The 17824-nt window shown below is 38.2% G+C and overlaps 1 protein-coding gene across 11 annotated transcripts in view; it reads left to right on the forward strand.

Annotated features, from left to right (window-relative positions):
* The first annotated feature begins 893 nt into the window (after positions 1–893).
* Positions 894–17824, forward strand: part of LOC139766118 (sedoheptulokinase-like) — a 65016-nt gene continuing 48085 nt past the window's right edge. For 6 of the 11 annotated variants that reach the window (XR_011716800.1, XR_011716796.1, XR_011716797.1 and 3 more), the window contains exons 1-2: positions 898–985; positions 9137–9202. Coding sequence is in view for 1 of the 11 variants with exons in the window: in XM_071694332.1 (XP_071550433.1) it covers positions 9150–9202 (53 nt within the window). In the remaining 10 variants the exon portion in view is untranslated. Of the gene's footprint in view, positions 986–1029; positions 1248–9136; positions 9203–17824 lie in introns of those variants that run through there. The other 5 variants (XR_011716804.1, XR_011716801.1, XR_011716802.1 and 2 more) reach the window with 2 other exon arrangements.

Genomic DNA, 17824 nt, shown 5'->3' on the forward strand with positions numbered 1-17824 from the left:
CCGTCAACGTAGGTTACATCCACCTGCCGAATAGTCTTTTAACACCTTCAGGTGTCGAGGATAAGACCACATACACTCACTGTACATGTGGCTCATCTATGGTGCTTCGCTCCTCCCCAGAGTCATGGCACAGGGAAACAATGTAATCTAGAGGGTGGTTTTCAGTTGTTGATTTCCGAGCTGTTCTTTGTCGTATGGTCAGTTCCATTGTTAATTATCTTGTTAAACCTTTTTTTTTTTTTACTTTACAGTGTTAAGCGACACATTCTCTGATTGTTTATGTTACCACTCACATCTTTACCGAGTTCAACAAGAACATATAATTCAATATTAAAGGGTAACTTAATGCTGTAAATGTCGGTCATTTAACCAGTGACATTTATCGATCCCCCAGCTGTCGTGGCGTTGTAAATTCTTTAAATCGTTACAGGTTATTGGCTGATCTCTTGATATATCCAAAGTATAGAAGTAAACACGAATTGTAGTGTGGCATCAGTATATATGTATACATTAGATGCATTATCGCAGTTGAACGTAAATGAATTATTTTCTGTATTAGGTCGTTTGTGACGTGATAATGGTGTAGAATATCACAGAGTTCAGGGAGCCAAAGGAACTGCCCAAGTAACCCGAGGAGAATAAGAAACATACACACAACCCTCGTAAAGATCAGCTGGTAAAGTTTCCATGTAGCATGTTACCGCCCATCCCACATTCCTTATATCTTCCTGTCTCAGGATCATTTTTCTCGCAGCGATCAAACTCATATGAGATTTAGATAATGGTGTAATTTATTATATAAGCACACGATCTGATTTATATGGACATATAAAAATAGGCATTTGGAGTAGGTGGCACCTGTGCGAGCATCGTCTGCCTGGCTGGTGGTGTGTAGGGGGTTCGTCTGCATCTGGCGGCCGAGGCGAGCGCATTAATCTCTTTCTTCCTGGCGTCTCGGACTGTTTTCCTACTTAATACGAATCAGGTCAGTGGTGATCAACATAACATGGTTTTCATCAGCTCCAAGTGTTCTTGTTCTGCTGGGATCAGCGAACATGTGTTCTGATTTAAATCGCTGCATCCTGAATGACGCAACGCAAGCACAGTGGCCGGGATATATGAGCGGCAAAGTTTCGGCTGGTGAGTGTAATAGCAAAGGCAGCCTGGTGTTCCCAAATTGTGAATGACACCATCTCCAGCAGCAGTGCAGACTGGCCCTGTTATCAGGTGTCCTTGCAGGCAAGAAGGTATTCAAAGAGATTTATCAAACGCCGACTCTAAGAAGTATGTTTTGTGGTCAGCTTTGGTTGGTGCATTCCTAGTAATTGATCGTTTCCCTTCCCAAAGATCTCATTTAGCTATTGTTTTGTGTATGGATAGATTTTGTGACTTTTTCTTTTTATATAGATCACTATACTTTAGAGTATTATCAGGACGTAGCAGTGACATAGACCGTAATGATTATATTATCTACTGTGCTTTATCTATCTATCTACCTACATGTCTGACGCCCTCCGGGAACTCCCATCAAGGGGTGGCCACGGCAAAAGTCTCCACTCATCCCTGTCCTTGCATGCCTCCCTCGCACACACCATTCCACGCATCCTCTCTCTCTCTCTCCCTCCAGTATTTCTCCACCATTTTTGCCTATGTCACAGGTGATCCTCTCATACCAACCCCTTTGATTGTACTATCGTACACTCTCCCTGTAAACTCTCAGTCCTGCATTCTTTCCACATGCCCAGACCACCTCATAGTATTACGTTTCACCCATTTTACCACTCCATAATTCACTACTTTTGCATGCCTTGCCATACCACATCTTTCATACACCTTTTAATTTCTTTCTTCATTCCATCTAACACACCACATGCTCTTCTCAAATACCTCATTTCCATAGCCAGGATTCTTAACCTCTGTGCATCATTCCACGTCCATGTTTCGGCTGCATAGGTCAGGGTTGGGAGGACTATACTTGCAGTTACCTTCAATCTCCTATGCTTACACACATTATAAAACACATAACCTTCTGCAACTCATCTTCACTCTCTGCAAACAACACAGTATCATTCGCAAACAGGCTTGCCACGCCACCATATCTCACCACCACACTCCATCTTTGCACCCCTTTTCCCTAGTTTTGCATTCATCTCTCTTATCACTCCATCCATGTATATATATGTTAAAAAGCCACAGTGACATCACACAGCCCTGCCTCACACCAACATTTATCCCAAAACTTTCGCTCAGCTTTCCATCCACTCTTACACATGCATTTGCTCCTCTGTAGAAGGCTTTTACAACCTCCAACAGTTTTCCCCCATACCATGTATCCTTAACACATCCCACAAAGTATTCCACTCAACTCTGTCATATGCTTTCTACAGACCTATAAAAGCTGCATACAAATTCTTACCTTTCGCTAAATACTTTTCTGTTGTCATCTTTATTACAGAAATCTGATCCACACATCCCCTAACTTTCCTGAAACCAACCCCCTTACTCTTCACTTATTCTGCATTTAGTCTCTTCCGTCGCTCTTGTCAATTAATATTCTTGCTCACACTTTTCCTGTTATACATAAAAGACTTATTCCCCTATAATTGCTAAATGCATCCTTAGCACCTTTTTCTGTGAATTAAGGAACTATAATAGCTTTCACCCAGTCCTCATGCACAGCCTTCTGTTTCCATACATCCACTCACTTGCATTTTCTCCTACATACTTCATCATTTTAGCCATAATCCCATCCACTCCAGGTGCCTTTCCTACCCTCAGCCTCATTATTGCCCTTCTTACCTCTCTTTTTGCTGTAGGCCCCTGCACTTATATATCCTTTTCCTTCCCTCCTCATACCCATGCATGTAACAACTGCTGCCTCCCCTTCTCCCACATTCATCAGTTCTTCAGAATACTCTTTCCATCTTTCTTTTACTTCATTCTTTTGATTCAGCAATTCCCCTTCCTTCTCACATCAATATTTTCACTCTTACATCCACCTCTCTCCCTATTCACCTCTTTCCAGTATAGTTTCTTATTATCCTGAAACTTTTCTCTTAACTTTCTTCCAGAATTTTCATCTCTTTCTTTGCCTTCTTCTGTCAGCTTCTTAGCATTCCCCTGACATGTTTTGTATTCTTCCCTCCTTATCTGAACTTCCATTGGTACATTCCTGTTGAGCAATCTGCCATACTTCTTTTTCTTCTCTTCTGTCCACCATGCATTGCCCTTTTTTATTCCTGTATCTCACTGCCTTGTATCCACCTACTGATTCTACAACTTTTACTGGTATTTCTCTAAACATTTTAAACACTTCATTCACACATGCCTGCATTCTTACATTCACTGCACTTCCATCTAAGCTTTCAGTCACCTTCCTTTCATACTCCTTTCCTGACTCATATTCTCACCTGCCTACACTTTTACCTCACTGTTCTTCCTTACACCATACCTCCATTTCTCCCTGATCATCCCCACAAGATCCTCTCATTACTAGCATCCAGCACAGCCTTTCTCAATCTTTCATCCACTGCTGCATAGTCAGTCAAAGCTTTTTGCTCTTATCTTCCATCATTCCTCATCCATGTATATCTGTGGATCATCTTGTGCTGAAAAGGTTTTTGCAAGGAATAACCCCCTTTCAGCTCAGATATCCACAAGATAGCTTCCATTCTCATTTACTCCAAGCACTCCCCATAAACCAACTATCTCCAGTTTTATCACATCCCACTTTCGCATTTATATCACCCAATATGATCACATTTCTATCAGTCTCAAAACCATTTATACGGTCAATCAAATTTCTCCAGAAGAGCCTCATTCCATCCTTACCTCATACGGTCTTCACATTCACAGGCACATATACCCACCCATGCATATTTCACAATCCCAGTCTTTCCTTTCACCCACACTATTCTTGATCCATACCTTCCATGTTCTGTAACCTCTTCCCATACTCTTGTTGGTAGCAGAATTACACGTCCTTCTTTTCATCTTCCATGCCTTCCCATAACTTGCATTCATCATTTCTATTTTCACTGCACACACCCTGTCCAAGATATGGGTTTCCCCAATCCCTAGCACATCCACACTTCAACTTTAAAACCTCTACACAGTCCCCCTCCCTTTACTTTCCCCAGTCATCTTATTCACATTCAGCACCATCACCCTCAATCAGTCTCTTTTAACCCTCATTTATTAATCAGATTTTGAAAAAGGCTGCATAGGATGAAACCTCCTAATTTCATATGCTTGTGGTAAGTGTTGATTGTTATAGGCTGCTCTAGTTAGTTATTTGATGTAATTAATTGTAATTGAGGTAGCTATTTTTCATAGTAAAATTTCTTTGTAGATTTAAGCTTGAGGTTACAGGATTGTAGTGTAGCTTTATATACTTATTTCCACCTGTCTGTTATTATTAACTACAACCTCATTTATATGAGGTGTATCAAGTGCATACAGTGCACGCTCGTGCAGAACTAGGGTTCCCGGTGCCTGTTCAGTGACACCCAATACCCTAAGTGAGTGTGTGTATTTTCTCAGCATGCATGGCTGGGATTGGAAACCCCACAGTTTGGCATTATTAAGTCTCACAGAAGTTGCATGCTCATATCCACTTGATTCACTTGTGAATGAGAATGTATTAATGATGATAGATAAGTAAATAGACATTTTAAAGTTAAACTACATTTGTGTAACAAGCTTCATGCTGGACACTTTTGATTGGTGAGAAAAATATTTGTCTTCATTACATTGTAATAAATCATACATAACTAATAAAAGCAACTTTTAGTAGCTAAGCACTCACTACATGCATGTAATCATAGGGTAGCTTTGTATTAAAGATTGCAAAAGATGTGAAATGTGCGAACTACACTTTTCATCCAAATAAATATTACATTTCAGCATCAATTCTTTCATCTTCTCACTGTTCATTTGTCAGTCTTTTATATATAAAAAAGATCTTGAGGCTTTCATGTTTCAGTCATTCTCTTCCTCCATTGCTCTTTATATGTCCTTGATTTTATGTGTCACCTGTTAGCACAGTATTAGTTGTATTCATGTTGCCCCAACCTTCCTCATTCTTTCCTATTTTTCAGGCCTTGCTCCACCTCTGTATCATATTTCCTTACAAGTCTGTTTATATAGGTGTTTATCAGTATTGGGATCAGCTGATGTTTTACCCCAGCTTTTGGCCCAGATCTATCCCTTGATTTTCTGTGTAGCATTATGCATGTTCTCTCAATAGAAAACCATCTCTTCACATGCAAGCTCCCTCCATCTTTGTATTCTTGTAACCTAAGATTCCATAAAACTTTCCCTTTAGCTCCTATGTATGATTTTATAGATTCCATAATTGCTATATAATTGTATACCCATAAAGAATTATTATATCCAGACCAGGTTTTCTTGTTGGGGTTACTTTTGTTGAAGTTTCTGGTTGTTAAAAAAAAAAAAACAGCTATCATACTGGATACCAAGTAATGTTTGGATTGTTAAGGATTACAGATTTTTTAAACAATTCCACAGATCATGGTCTGAATATGTCTTAACAGTATTTTGTATACCAATACTTGGTGCGGGTTTAAGTGTTCACTGTTTGTAATACAGTATTTGAAAGTATATACTGTATAAAAACAATTGATAAACATTAAATGACATTATTGTACAGAATAGATTGAAGATCATTTCTTGATAAACTTACATCATGTATTATGTATCCTTAAGGTAGAGGTTGGTGTTACATGGAAGTGGTAGGAGTAGCATCAGGCTCAACTCAGGTTGAGACTTTAGGAGAAGCAGAGGGCAGGTCTTGCATGTCATCCATTGTAGGAGTTTATGCTGATGTGCAGGAAGAGCCATCCAAATTAGGCTTTGGTTTTGTAATATTATGCACAGGTATTGGGCTTGATGAAAGAGTCAGTTACACATTTTGGATGTCTGCCATGTTTTGTAGCTTGGCTGAGTAGGTTTTTTAAAGTCAGGTGTTTTAATACTTGATGCGGTTGTCAATGGATTAACAATAATCAAAACATCTGTCTTGACCAAATTTTCCAGGTATCTTAAGTCTGGATTTTTCAGATCGTACTGTACCTGTATAAGAAAATTCTTGAAGCAAGAAATTGCTTATTGTTTTTGACAAAAAAAATTAACTAAGCAAACTTATTGTGTCTGAGCTAAGGATCATTTATCTTAAGACTGAGACACTTTTAGGATTCTTAAGCTAACTTTGCAGTATGGGATGGAGGTTCTACACTGGTAGGGTAATTAATTATTTGTGAAACACATACTGCTCCATAAGTTGTACACTACAGTCTTTTCTCAGTACTCAAACAGTATTCAATAGACTTGTAATGGTCACAGAATTAATTAGAATTGTAATTTGATTAAGAAGATGTGCTTCTCTTCATGATCATAGAAGGAAAGGGACTCCACTAGATTAATACATCCTGGAATATGGAAGGAAAGTAAAATGATGTTAGGATGCCAACTTAAACTTAACTCTTTTAAGATGTCATAAATCTTTGTAAGTGCTACCTTCTTCAACTAGCTTGATGTTTAACTTCCTCTTGTAGTGCAGCTGAAGTGCATAGGTCTCAGGGCATGTTATAATGAAGTTTAAGTAAACTTTGCATCATGATTAATCTACTTGGTGTTCCAGAAATTGTAGGTTGATATTACTTAGGAATGGTCGTTTATTTATAGAATATTGGCATTTTGGTGGATATTTTTAAAATTAACCCTTTTTTTCTATCGCCTTCAGTGCCCTGCTTGCTTGTGGCTAGTATTTTACATTCTTGATCATTGTAATTTAATTAGTGCATAAAATCTGCTCTCTGTGAGCACATTACTCATTTGTTTCTCAAAGTAGGTGAAAATTTCTTTCCAAAGTGACAATAAATACATCTGCCACAAAATTCTTCATATTTACTTAGAAAGGTCAGGGAATGTGCCCAGTGTGATTATGAATAAGTGTACAGTATTTATAGTTTAATGTTATCTCTGAATAATCAGCGTACAACTTGAAAACTTTAATTGCTCCTGTATTTGGAGATGAACCCTGTGAATGATATGTGTAGCATTGAATATTGTTCAGCAAGAAAGCTCTCACAGTTCTACAAGGAAGTGCAGTTTGTTTCAAAGGCTTTATTTTGGTTCTTGATGATTACCCATGGGAACAGTATTACTGGTATGTCTGATTTTGTTCCTGATGCTTTTCACTATATTTCGTGTGTGATAGAGGCTGAAGTAGTTAGAACAAAGTCATTATATGGGAACAAGTTAAGAATGTGTCATGGTAGTGAATACTTTTTCCTTGAAAGCCAAAAATATTTTGATACAGTAATCTTGAATAATGGTAGAAATTTTTATTGTCCTGTGATTCCTCTGTTGGCAAATATTAGTAATTGATTGCTTTGTTATATTATAAAAATCAGAATTACAGTAATTGCTAAATATAATAAAAAACTTATTTTAGTACACTTGTTTCTTTCTCTCCATATTATTTTCAGTAACATATGTCTATTTTACAATATCATTTTGCCCTGAAATATGCATAAACTTAGATACAGCTGTTCATGCTCATGGATTTCCAACCAGTGTGTATGATGAACACATTATTTCACAAGTGAACAGGTATGTGTATGTAGAGAAGGAAATGCTCTCTCATCAGTTTGAAGTAATTGACCATGAAAACCTGCTACACCTGTGTGTGTGTGTTAAGGTCAAATGCACAGTAACTTATTATTGTCAAATGTGTTTTCATTATCTGTCAATATATTTCCAAATTTGTACCTAAACCTCCAGGAAGAACGGTAATGGTTATGCTTTACTTCAGGGTTTTTTGAGGAACTGGGCTCAGTGTGAAGTCAGTAACTTGGAATATATGAATTTTTTTTTTATCCCAAGCAATATGAAATTTCTCTAAGCATTATTTTTAAAATAAGGTTGATATTGCTGTTTATGGTGCTAACTAAGGTAGATATATTACATCTTTATTTCATCTCAAGGCCCCACAGATTCCAATTAGTCTGTGTCTGTTCCTCCTACTTGCATTATATAGCTTCCTGTTGACTGTGATATTTAAAAGAAAATAGAGTGTTGAAAAAGAGCAGATGATTTTAGAATGCAAAGATAATACTACTGATCACAAACAAATTTGAGACAATGATTACACTGAAAGTTTGTCCATTCACAGGTTTTGCGAACTATTAACTAGAAAATTTGAGAAAGCACTCTGGAAACTAACACCATAATATCAGTAAGCAATGAATTTATTTCAAGACAACCCATGCAGATTTGATACTTACCTTACTGTTAGTAAAGTTAAGCAAGAGTGTTGTCAATGACCTTACCAAATTGGTCTTAGTAATGATGATGTGGGAGTCATTCAGTCAATGGCTCAAGTGCATTTTCAGGCTCACTCTTGACTCAAGTCAGCAAAAACAAACATGCCATAAGAGATTGTCCTAGATTACTTATGTTTGTTGGCATAGCTGATGGTGGGGGTATCCGGTGAAAGACCCTTTGAGAAAAGATAAGTTTAGAGTCAAGCTGTTGGTTGTTAAACAAGTGTGTGTCAGTTGCTGCAGTGTAGGAAAAGACATTTAAGTTGTATGATATTCATTATACCTGGAAGTTTTGCCACTAAGATTTGATTAAGACTTAGAACTTAATTATTATAAGGATGTTTATGTGCATTTTATTAACTTCTTGTATAATGCCTTGAAGTTGTGAAAGCATTTGAATTACATTTATGTTTTCTCTGTCTTTATAGTGTTTATTTAATTACACATAATTGTTTTACTTAATTGTATTGTTCCTAATGAATTAAGTATATATACATAAAGTGTTGTTAATGATATTGGCTTTTGTCAGGATAAACACCATGCATGAAAAAATTTGTCTATGCATCTTGGCATTTATGATACATGTACCTAATAATTAGATTAGAAGATTACTTTATAGTTTGAGGACTTAATCTAGTTTGTAGCTGAATGATTAATTGTTTTGTGTTGTCAGTAGTTATTGAGATTAACAGGCCAGAAAACAAGTCTGCTGTCATATAATTCAAAGGTCCTGTAATCAGTTGGTGTAAATAGTTTGTATAATATCCTCCACACTTTATTTTTTTCAGCCAATTACCTACCATGGTGTCTCGAACAGCTGACCGTTATGATCGCCTGTTACATTCTGGACGCAGGTTATATTGGCACAGTTATTTTACAGCATATGGATGTGCACAAAGGATAGTTATTTACTAATTATGCCTTGCTTCATTGCTTGAATTTACAGAAAATGGCTTCCAAAAGTTAACATGCTCAACTATGCAAAGCATGGGAATTTTGTGTGTGTGTATATATATATATATATATATATATATATATAATTTATTAGGAATACTCAACAAACTTATACCTCTGTAATTTGAGCACTCACTCTTATCCCCTTTGCCTTTGTACAATGGCACTATGCAAGCATTCCGCCAATCCTCAGGCACCTCACCATGAGTCTTACATACATTGAATAACCTTACCAACCAGTCAACAATACAGTCACCCCCTTTTTTAATAAATCCACTGCAGTACCATCCAAACCCGCTGCCTTGCTGGCTTTCATCTTCCGTAAAGCTTTTAGTACCTCTTCTCTGTTTACCAAATCATTTTCTGTTACCCTCTCACTCTGCACACCACCTCAACCAAAACACCCTATATCTGCCACTCTATCATCAAACACATTCAACAAATCTTCAAAATACTCACTCCATCTCCTCACATCACCACTACTTGTTATCGCCCCCCCCCATTAGCCCCCTTCACTGAAGTTCGCATTTTTGCCTTGTCTTATGCACTTTATTTATTCTCCCTAAAATTTAATGATACTCTCTCACCCCAACTCTCATTTGCCCTCTTTTTCACCTCTTGCACCTTTCTCTTGACCTCCTGCCTCTTTCTTTTATACATCTCCCACTCATTTGCATTATTTCCCTGCAAAAATTGTCCAAATGCCTCTCTCTTCTCTTTCACTGATAATCTTACTTCTTCATCCCACCACTCCTCCCCCACTGGTAAATTATATGGGTGGGTATTGATTGAGAGAGTGAAGGCATGTACAGAGCATCAGATTGTGGAAGGGCAGTGTGGTTTCAGAAGAGGTAGAGGATGTGTGGATCAGGTGTTTGCTTTGAAGAATGTATTTGAGAAATACTTTGAAAAGCAAATGGATTTGTATGTAGCATTTATGGATCTGGAAAAGGCATATGATAAGAGTTGATAGAGATGCTCTGTGGAAGGTAGAGTTGATAGAGATGCTCGGTGGAAGGTAGAGTTGATAGAGATGCTCTGTGGAAGGTATTAAGAATATATGGTGTGGGAGGCAAGTTGTTAGAAGCAGTGAAAAGTTTTTATCGAGGATGTAAGGCGTGTGTACGTGTAGGAAGAGAGGAAAGTGATTGGTTCTCAGTGAATGTAGGTTTGCGACAGGGGTGTGTGATGTCTCCATGGTTGTTTGATTTGTTTATGGATGGGGTTGTTAGGGAGGTGAATGCAAGAGTTTTGGAAAGAGGGGCAAGTATGCAGTCTGTTGTGGATGAGAGAGCTTGAGAGGTGAGTCAGTTGTTGTTCGCTGATGATACAGCGCTGGTGGCTGATTCATGTGAGAAACTGCAAAAGCTGGTGACTGAGTTTGGTAAAGTATGTGAAGGAAGAAAGTTGAGAGTAAATGTGAATAAGAACAAGGTTATTAGGTACAGTAAGGTTGAGGGTCAAGTCAATTGGAGGTAAGTTTGAATGGAGAAAAACTGGAGGAAGTGAAGTGTTTTAGATATCTGGGAGTGGATGAAAGAATGGCCCAACCCACCCACTTACGCATGTATATACATACACGTCCACACACGCAAATATACATACCGATACATCTCAATGTGTACATATATATACACACACAGACATATACATATATACACATGTACATAATTCATACTTTCTGCCTTTATTAATTCCCATCGCCACCCTGCCACACATGAAATGACAACCCCCTCCCCCCTCATGTGTGCGAGGTAGCGCTAGGAAAAGACAACAAAGGCCACATTTGTTCACACTCAGTCTCTATAGCTATCATGTGATAATGCACCGAAACCACAGCTCCCTTTCCACATCCAGGCCCCACAGAACTTTCCATGGTTTACCCCAGACGCTTCACATGCTCTGGTTCAATCCATTGACAGCACGTCGAACCCGGTATCCCACATCGTTCCAATTCACTTCATTCCTTGCACGCCTTTCACCCTCCTGCATGTTCAGGCCCCGATCACTCAAAAGCTTTTTCACTCCATCTTTTCACCTCCAATTTGGTCTCCCACTTCTCCTCGTTCCCTCTGCCTCTGACACATATATCCTCTTTGTCAGTCTTTCCTCACTCATTCTCTCCATGTGACCAAACCATTTCAAAACACCCTCTTCTGCTCTCTCAACCTCACTCTTTATTACCACACATCTCTCTTACCCTATTATTACTTACTCGATCAAACCACCTCACACCACATATTGTCCTCAAACATCTCATTTCCAGCACATCCACCCTCCTGCGCACAACTCTATCCATAGCCCACGCCTCACAACCATACAACATTGTTGGAACCACTATTCCTTCAAACATACCCATTTTTGCTTTCCAAGATAATGTTCTCGACTTCCACACATTCTTCAAGGCTCCCAGAATTTTCGCCCCCTCCCCCACCCTAAGATTCACTTCCGCTTCCATGGTTCCATCCGCTGCCAGGTCCACTCCCAGATATCTAAAACACTTCACTTCCTCCAGTTTTTCTCCATTCAAACTTACCTCCCAATTGACTTGACCCTCAACCCTACTGTACCTAATAACCTTGCTCTTATTCACATTCACTCTCAACTTTCTTCTTTCACACACTTTACCAAACTCAGTCACCAGCTTCTGCAATTTCTCACATGAATCAGCCACCAGCACTGTATCATCAGCGAACAACAACTGACTCACTTCCCAAGCTCTCTCATCCACAACAGACTGCATACTTGCCCCTATCAGTAAATTTTAGGGAGAATAAAAAGATGTTCTGGAAGGAGGTAAATAGGGTGCGTAAGACAAGGGAGCAAATGGGAACTTCAGTGAAGGGCGTAAATGGGGAGGTGACAACAAGTAGTGGTGATGTGAGAAGGAGATGGAGTGAGTATTTTGAAGGTTTGTTGAATGTGTTTGATGATAAGAGTGGCAGATATAGGGTGTTTTGGTCGAGGTGGTGTGCAAAGTGAGAGGGTTAGGGAAAATGATTTAGTAAACAGAAAAGAGGTAGTAAAAGCTTTGCGGAAGATGAAAGCCGACAAGGCAGCGGGTTTGGATGGTATTGCAGTGGAATTTATTAAAAAGGGGGTGACTGTATTGTTGACTGGTTGGCAAAGTTATTTAATGTATGTATGATTCATGGTGAGGTGTCTGAGGATTGGCGGAATGCTTGCATAGTGCCATTGTACAAAGGCAAAGGGGACAATGGTGAGTGCTCAAATTACAGAGGTATAAGTTTGTTGAGCATTCCCGGGAAATTATATGGGAGGGTATTGATTGAGAGGGTGAAGGCATGTACAGAGCATCAGATTGGGGAAGAGCAGTGTGGTTTCAAAAGTGGTAGAGGATGTGTGGATCAGTTGTTTGCTTTGAAGAAGGTATGTGAGAAATACTTAGAAAAGCAAATGGATTTGTATGTAGCATTTATGGATCTGGGGAAGGCATATGATAGAGTTGATAGAGATGCTCTGTGGAAGGTATTAAGAATATATGGTGTGGGAGGCAAGTTGTTAGAAGCAGTGAAAAGTTTTTATCGAGGATGTAAGGCGTGTGTACGTGTAGGAAGAGAGGAAAGTGATTGGTTCTCAGTAAATGTAGGTTTGCGGCAGGGGTGTGTGATGTCTCCATGGTTGTTTAATTTGTTTATGGATGGGGTTGTAAAGGAGGTAAATGCATATATATATATATATATATATATATAATGCATATGTATATAGTATTCATGTTTTGTTAGTCTTGCATGCTTTATTTATGGAGGAACGTTTTTCTGTTGAATTAGATCTGAGAAAGTGCATATCTAACAAGTTTATTCATTAATTTGCATGATAGAATAGCATTCTACTTACACAAGAAGGTCACTCATTCAAGCATCAACTGCACATAATTTTGCAAAATAGGCTGCAACTTGCACCAAGGTACTTCCAATGATTTCTTCTCTCTTTATCACTATGTACATTGCAGGTTGACCAGGGAAGTCTGGAGATAATGTGTAAGATTTGTGATCATGAAACTGCATTAAGATTAGTGGTATATTTTTAGCTGTTTAGAAGAGCACAAACTAGTAAGCAACTTTCTTTATCAGGGTTTACTACTGTATAAGCACCTAAGATCCCTCCTCATGTAATTTATCCTACCTTGTTTTAGGTTAGTTTGTGTCAGATCAGGAAGTATGAGGTAGCTTCACCAATATATGAGAAATTTTGGGGATATTATGACTAAAGCTAAAATCAAGTAATTTGACAGACTTTTGGAGCATGTTTTGAGATAATTATTCAACAAAGGGCCACTCCTGATTTCCCATGTAATGGCAGTAGTATCCATATTCCAAGATGTCTACCAACTAGGTGCATTATGATTAAACTGATGTTGGAAATCTTTCTACAGTGAAGATAATGTTTGCAGTGTTTCAGTGTAGTCACACAAAACACACGGATGGCTCAGTGGTACAGTGCTTATCTGTAATGCTGAAGATTATGGTTTTGCATCCTTGCCAATCCAGGGCACATTTTTCACAAGATTAAAGAAAAAATGCAGCATTTTTGTGTGATATATGGTTCTGAGAGGGCAAAAGTAACTGGAGAGTTCAAAACCTCAACTTAGAAGTTAAAGAGGACACATCTCCATCGTTGAGTATGCACACCATACTCAGTGGTATTTCATAGACAAAACAGGAAATCCCTTCATTGATGAAAAATGTGACGTCGTCTAAGACAGCAGAGACCTAATTGATCTTGCTGTCACTGATACTGTTCATGTGAGAAGCTTGGAGAAAAACAGTATGGCAGTTATGTCAAAAAATGCTTTGTCATCAAAACAAAGTCCATCTCTGGTCCTGTCAAAAGAAACAAGCCTCCTGCTCTTCAGTTAGCCTCCAAAGTGAGAGAAGTGACTCTTCTCTTTCCTCAAGGTTACATGTTGCATCACACATAAGAGATACAAACCTAGACAAGTTTTAAAGCATGAAAACAGCATTTCCAGTTCATAGTACTATCATAAAATGGCAAGCCAAGTGTTTAAATGAAATCTCAAGTGGTAAGCTACTTGAAAGGTCTAGTCTGTGAGCATGATAGTTTGACAACTCACCCTGGAAATGTTACTATTCTTGATAGGGTTGCTGTAGTTGATACTCTACGGCCTATTAGCACCAAAATATATGATGATTATTCAACTCAAGTGTTCCTGCCTTATATTAATTTTCTGCTGCAGTGAGCAGGTCAATGTAGATGCCTTGTGGGATGAGTACCTGCCAGAGAGTTACAAGATAGGTATATGAAGTAAATGTTGAAAAGGAAAGTGTAGCCAAGCAACTTGGTTTTCTGAAATTGAAGTGAGTTTCTTCAAAATTATGAAATCAAAGTGGAGCTATTTTTACTCCTAGCATCCTACACAGTTGCCCCAGGAACCAACAAGCAATTCATCAACACATATCATTATGATGTGTTGTTTGTCAGGTCTTACTCCATGCAGTCACAAGGAGACTGTTACATGAATCATGCTGCATCTTTGAAATGCTCTGAAACAAGGGTACATCAAAGTAACTTTACGTAAAGGTTATGCAGATTTGGTGATTCTGGCTGTGACAGCATCCCAACAACTCAACATACTTCATTTGTGGATTGCCTTTGGAAGTGGGAAAAACTTTGGGTTCTTAGCAGCTCACACAATGGCCAGGCATTGACCTTCTCAAAGAGTCACTTTGTCAGTGTTCCTTGTATTCAGTAGGTGCAACACAGTATCATTCTTTGGAGGAACAGGAAAGAAAACTATGGGAAACTTTGAAAGCCTATGATGTCACAATAACTTTCTGTGCTTGAAATGCTACACTACACTATAGGAGATTGGCTAAAGTCACAGAAGTACTTTGTGATCCTGTTTGATTGTATTTGCATCAATCTGGTTCATAAACAGCTTTTCCCTTTGAAGGGTAGAACACTGGATCACATATCCCCTAACAAAGGCTGCACTCCAGGACCTAAACGTTGATTATTTCTCCAAGGCTTTCACCTCCAAGTTAGGTAGAATGGAAGAAACAAGACAGATGTGGATGAGACATGCTTGAGAACTCTTCCCAAAGTAAATGAAGCATGTTAAGAATTTTAGCTGTGAAACTGTAAGGGGGAGCACAAATACCTCAAGGCTGTACTTTAGTTCACCGCTCTTTGTAGTTGCAGTGGATATTATTCCACAACATTTTACATAAAAACAAAAGACAGTGTTGGATGGGAATCATAATTTAGTTTTCAATTTTGATTACCATGCTCTTGCACACAAGTCATTGTAATCTACTGTATTATGGTAAAAGTAAAGATAGTGACCATTTTGAAAGATAACTTCCATTTCTCTGAGAAAAAATCTGCCATGGCCCTATAGCCAAAAATCCTTCTTTGGGTATGCCTTAGGAGTGTGCCATATGTGCTGATTTTATTACCAGAGTCACAGGGCATTCACATATCTGCTGGGACATAATGTGTGTATCATTATCTCCAGCTTTAAATTTCAGGAAATATGAAGGAAAACTTTGTATGCGAGCATATCAGTGAACTCCTTAAGATGAGAGAAACTGGTACATCATCTTTACTAGATTTTCACATATAGTCGTATGGGAATTAGGAATATCATATACAGTGTATCAGTTGGAAGACAAGTTCTTATTATTCTTCAGTGTGATCATATGATAAATGAGAATATGAAAAGAGATCATACTCAAAGAAGGGATATACATGCATAAACTGCATAAAACTCAACAATTTCTTTTGTAACACAAGCTGGGAAGTGGAGTTTGGTAGCCAGGAAGTAGGACTGTGCAGTAGAAGGTTCTATGAAAAAAAATATAGCGAAGGAGTAAGAATATAGGTACATTTAGCCTTATGTCCAGAACAAAGTTGAAAGAGAGGGAGCAGTGGTCCATTAAGAAAATATTAGATAGCAAAGAGTTTCACAATGTGATATGAGAGCACAAGAAATAGATATATGAGGATAAGAAAAGAGAAACTGTCGAAGAATATTGTGGATAGGGCTGGGGATTAATATAAACTTTTCCATGAATTAGCCTGATTTTATTACCAGAGTCACAGGGCATTCACATATCTGCTGGGACATAATGTGTGTATCATTATCTCCAGCTTTAAATTTCAGGAAATATGAAGGAAAACTTTGTATGCGAGCATATCAGTGAACTCCTTAAGATGAGAGAAACTGGTACATCATCATTACTAGATTTTCACATATAGTAGTATGGGAATTAGGAATATCATATACAGTGTATCAGATGGAAGACAAGTTCTTATTATTCTTCAGTGTGATCATATGATAAATGAGAATATGAAAAGAGATCATACTCAAAGAAGGGATATACATGCATAAACTGCATAAAACTCAACAATTTCTTTTGTAACACAAGCTGGGAAGTGGAGTTTGGTAGCCAGGAAGTAGGACTGTGCAGTAGAAGGTTCTATAAAAAAAATATAGCGAAGGAGTAAGAATATAGGTACATTTAGCCTTATGTCCAGAACAAAGTTGAAAGAGAGGGAGCAGTGGTCCATTAAGAAAATATTAGATAGCAAGGAGTTTCACAATGTGCTATGGAGAGGATATAAGGGGCACTCCAGCCATCCAGCATTTTGGAGATATGAGAGCACAAGAAATAGATATATGAGGATAAGAAAAGAGAAACTGTTGAAGAATATTGTGGATAGGGCTGGGGATTAATATAAACTTTTCCATGAATTCACCTGGAGTGAAATGTCAGTTGGAGTGGGACTAATCAAAGGGATTGAAAGGAAAAAGTTTTAAAGGATGGTGTAAGGATATGCAAGGAGCTGAATGAGTGGAAGATGCTGAGATGGAATGAGGAGGAGGTCTTAGAAAGCATTGAAATATCTAGAAAAGACATAAACAGAATACCCATATAAGGCTTATGACCCATATACTGTGATGCTTATGGTCTTGAAATTTCTACATATTTGTTAAAGGTGTGTGCAGATACACTACAGACCTCTTAAAATCTTATTCATAATGTACAGCTGGTACAAACCACTTGAAATCTTGTTCAAAATGTACAGCTGGTATAAACCACATGAAGTCTTACTCAAGATGTATTGAAATCTTGTTCAAAATGTCACTAGATAAACTTAAAGTGCCAAAGGAGTGTAGGAAGGCGAACATCATACCTGTTGGTAAGATTGGAGACTTCGAGGAAGCATTGAATTAACCATTCTCCCTGAAGTGTGTGGTTTGTAAGGTTCTGGAAAAGATGATTTAACAGCAAATGGATGACTTCCTGCAGAAGAGAAATTACCCAAGTGAGAGACAACATGGTTTTATACAGTTATGCATGATGAGCCTCTTAGATTGCTCCAAGCGTGTGATCTCTGTTTTTTGCAAAACAAAGGTTGGAAGGATTATCTGTATCTAGATGAATTTGTGAAAAATTTTAAGTTATATCTTGCTTTTTCCACAAAATTCTCTTCAAAGTTTTGTTGTTTCTCTCATATCCTGTTTTATGCATTTC

This window comes from Panulirus ornatus, chromosome 57 (assembly GCF_036320965.1).
Source record: "Panulirus ornatus isolate Po-2019 chromosome 57, ASM3632096v1, whole genome shotgun sequence".
Lineage (NCBI taxonomy): Eukaryota > Metazoa > Arthropoda > Malacostraca > Decapoda > Palinuridae > Panulirus > Panulirus ornatus.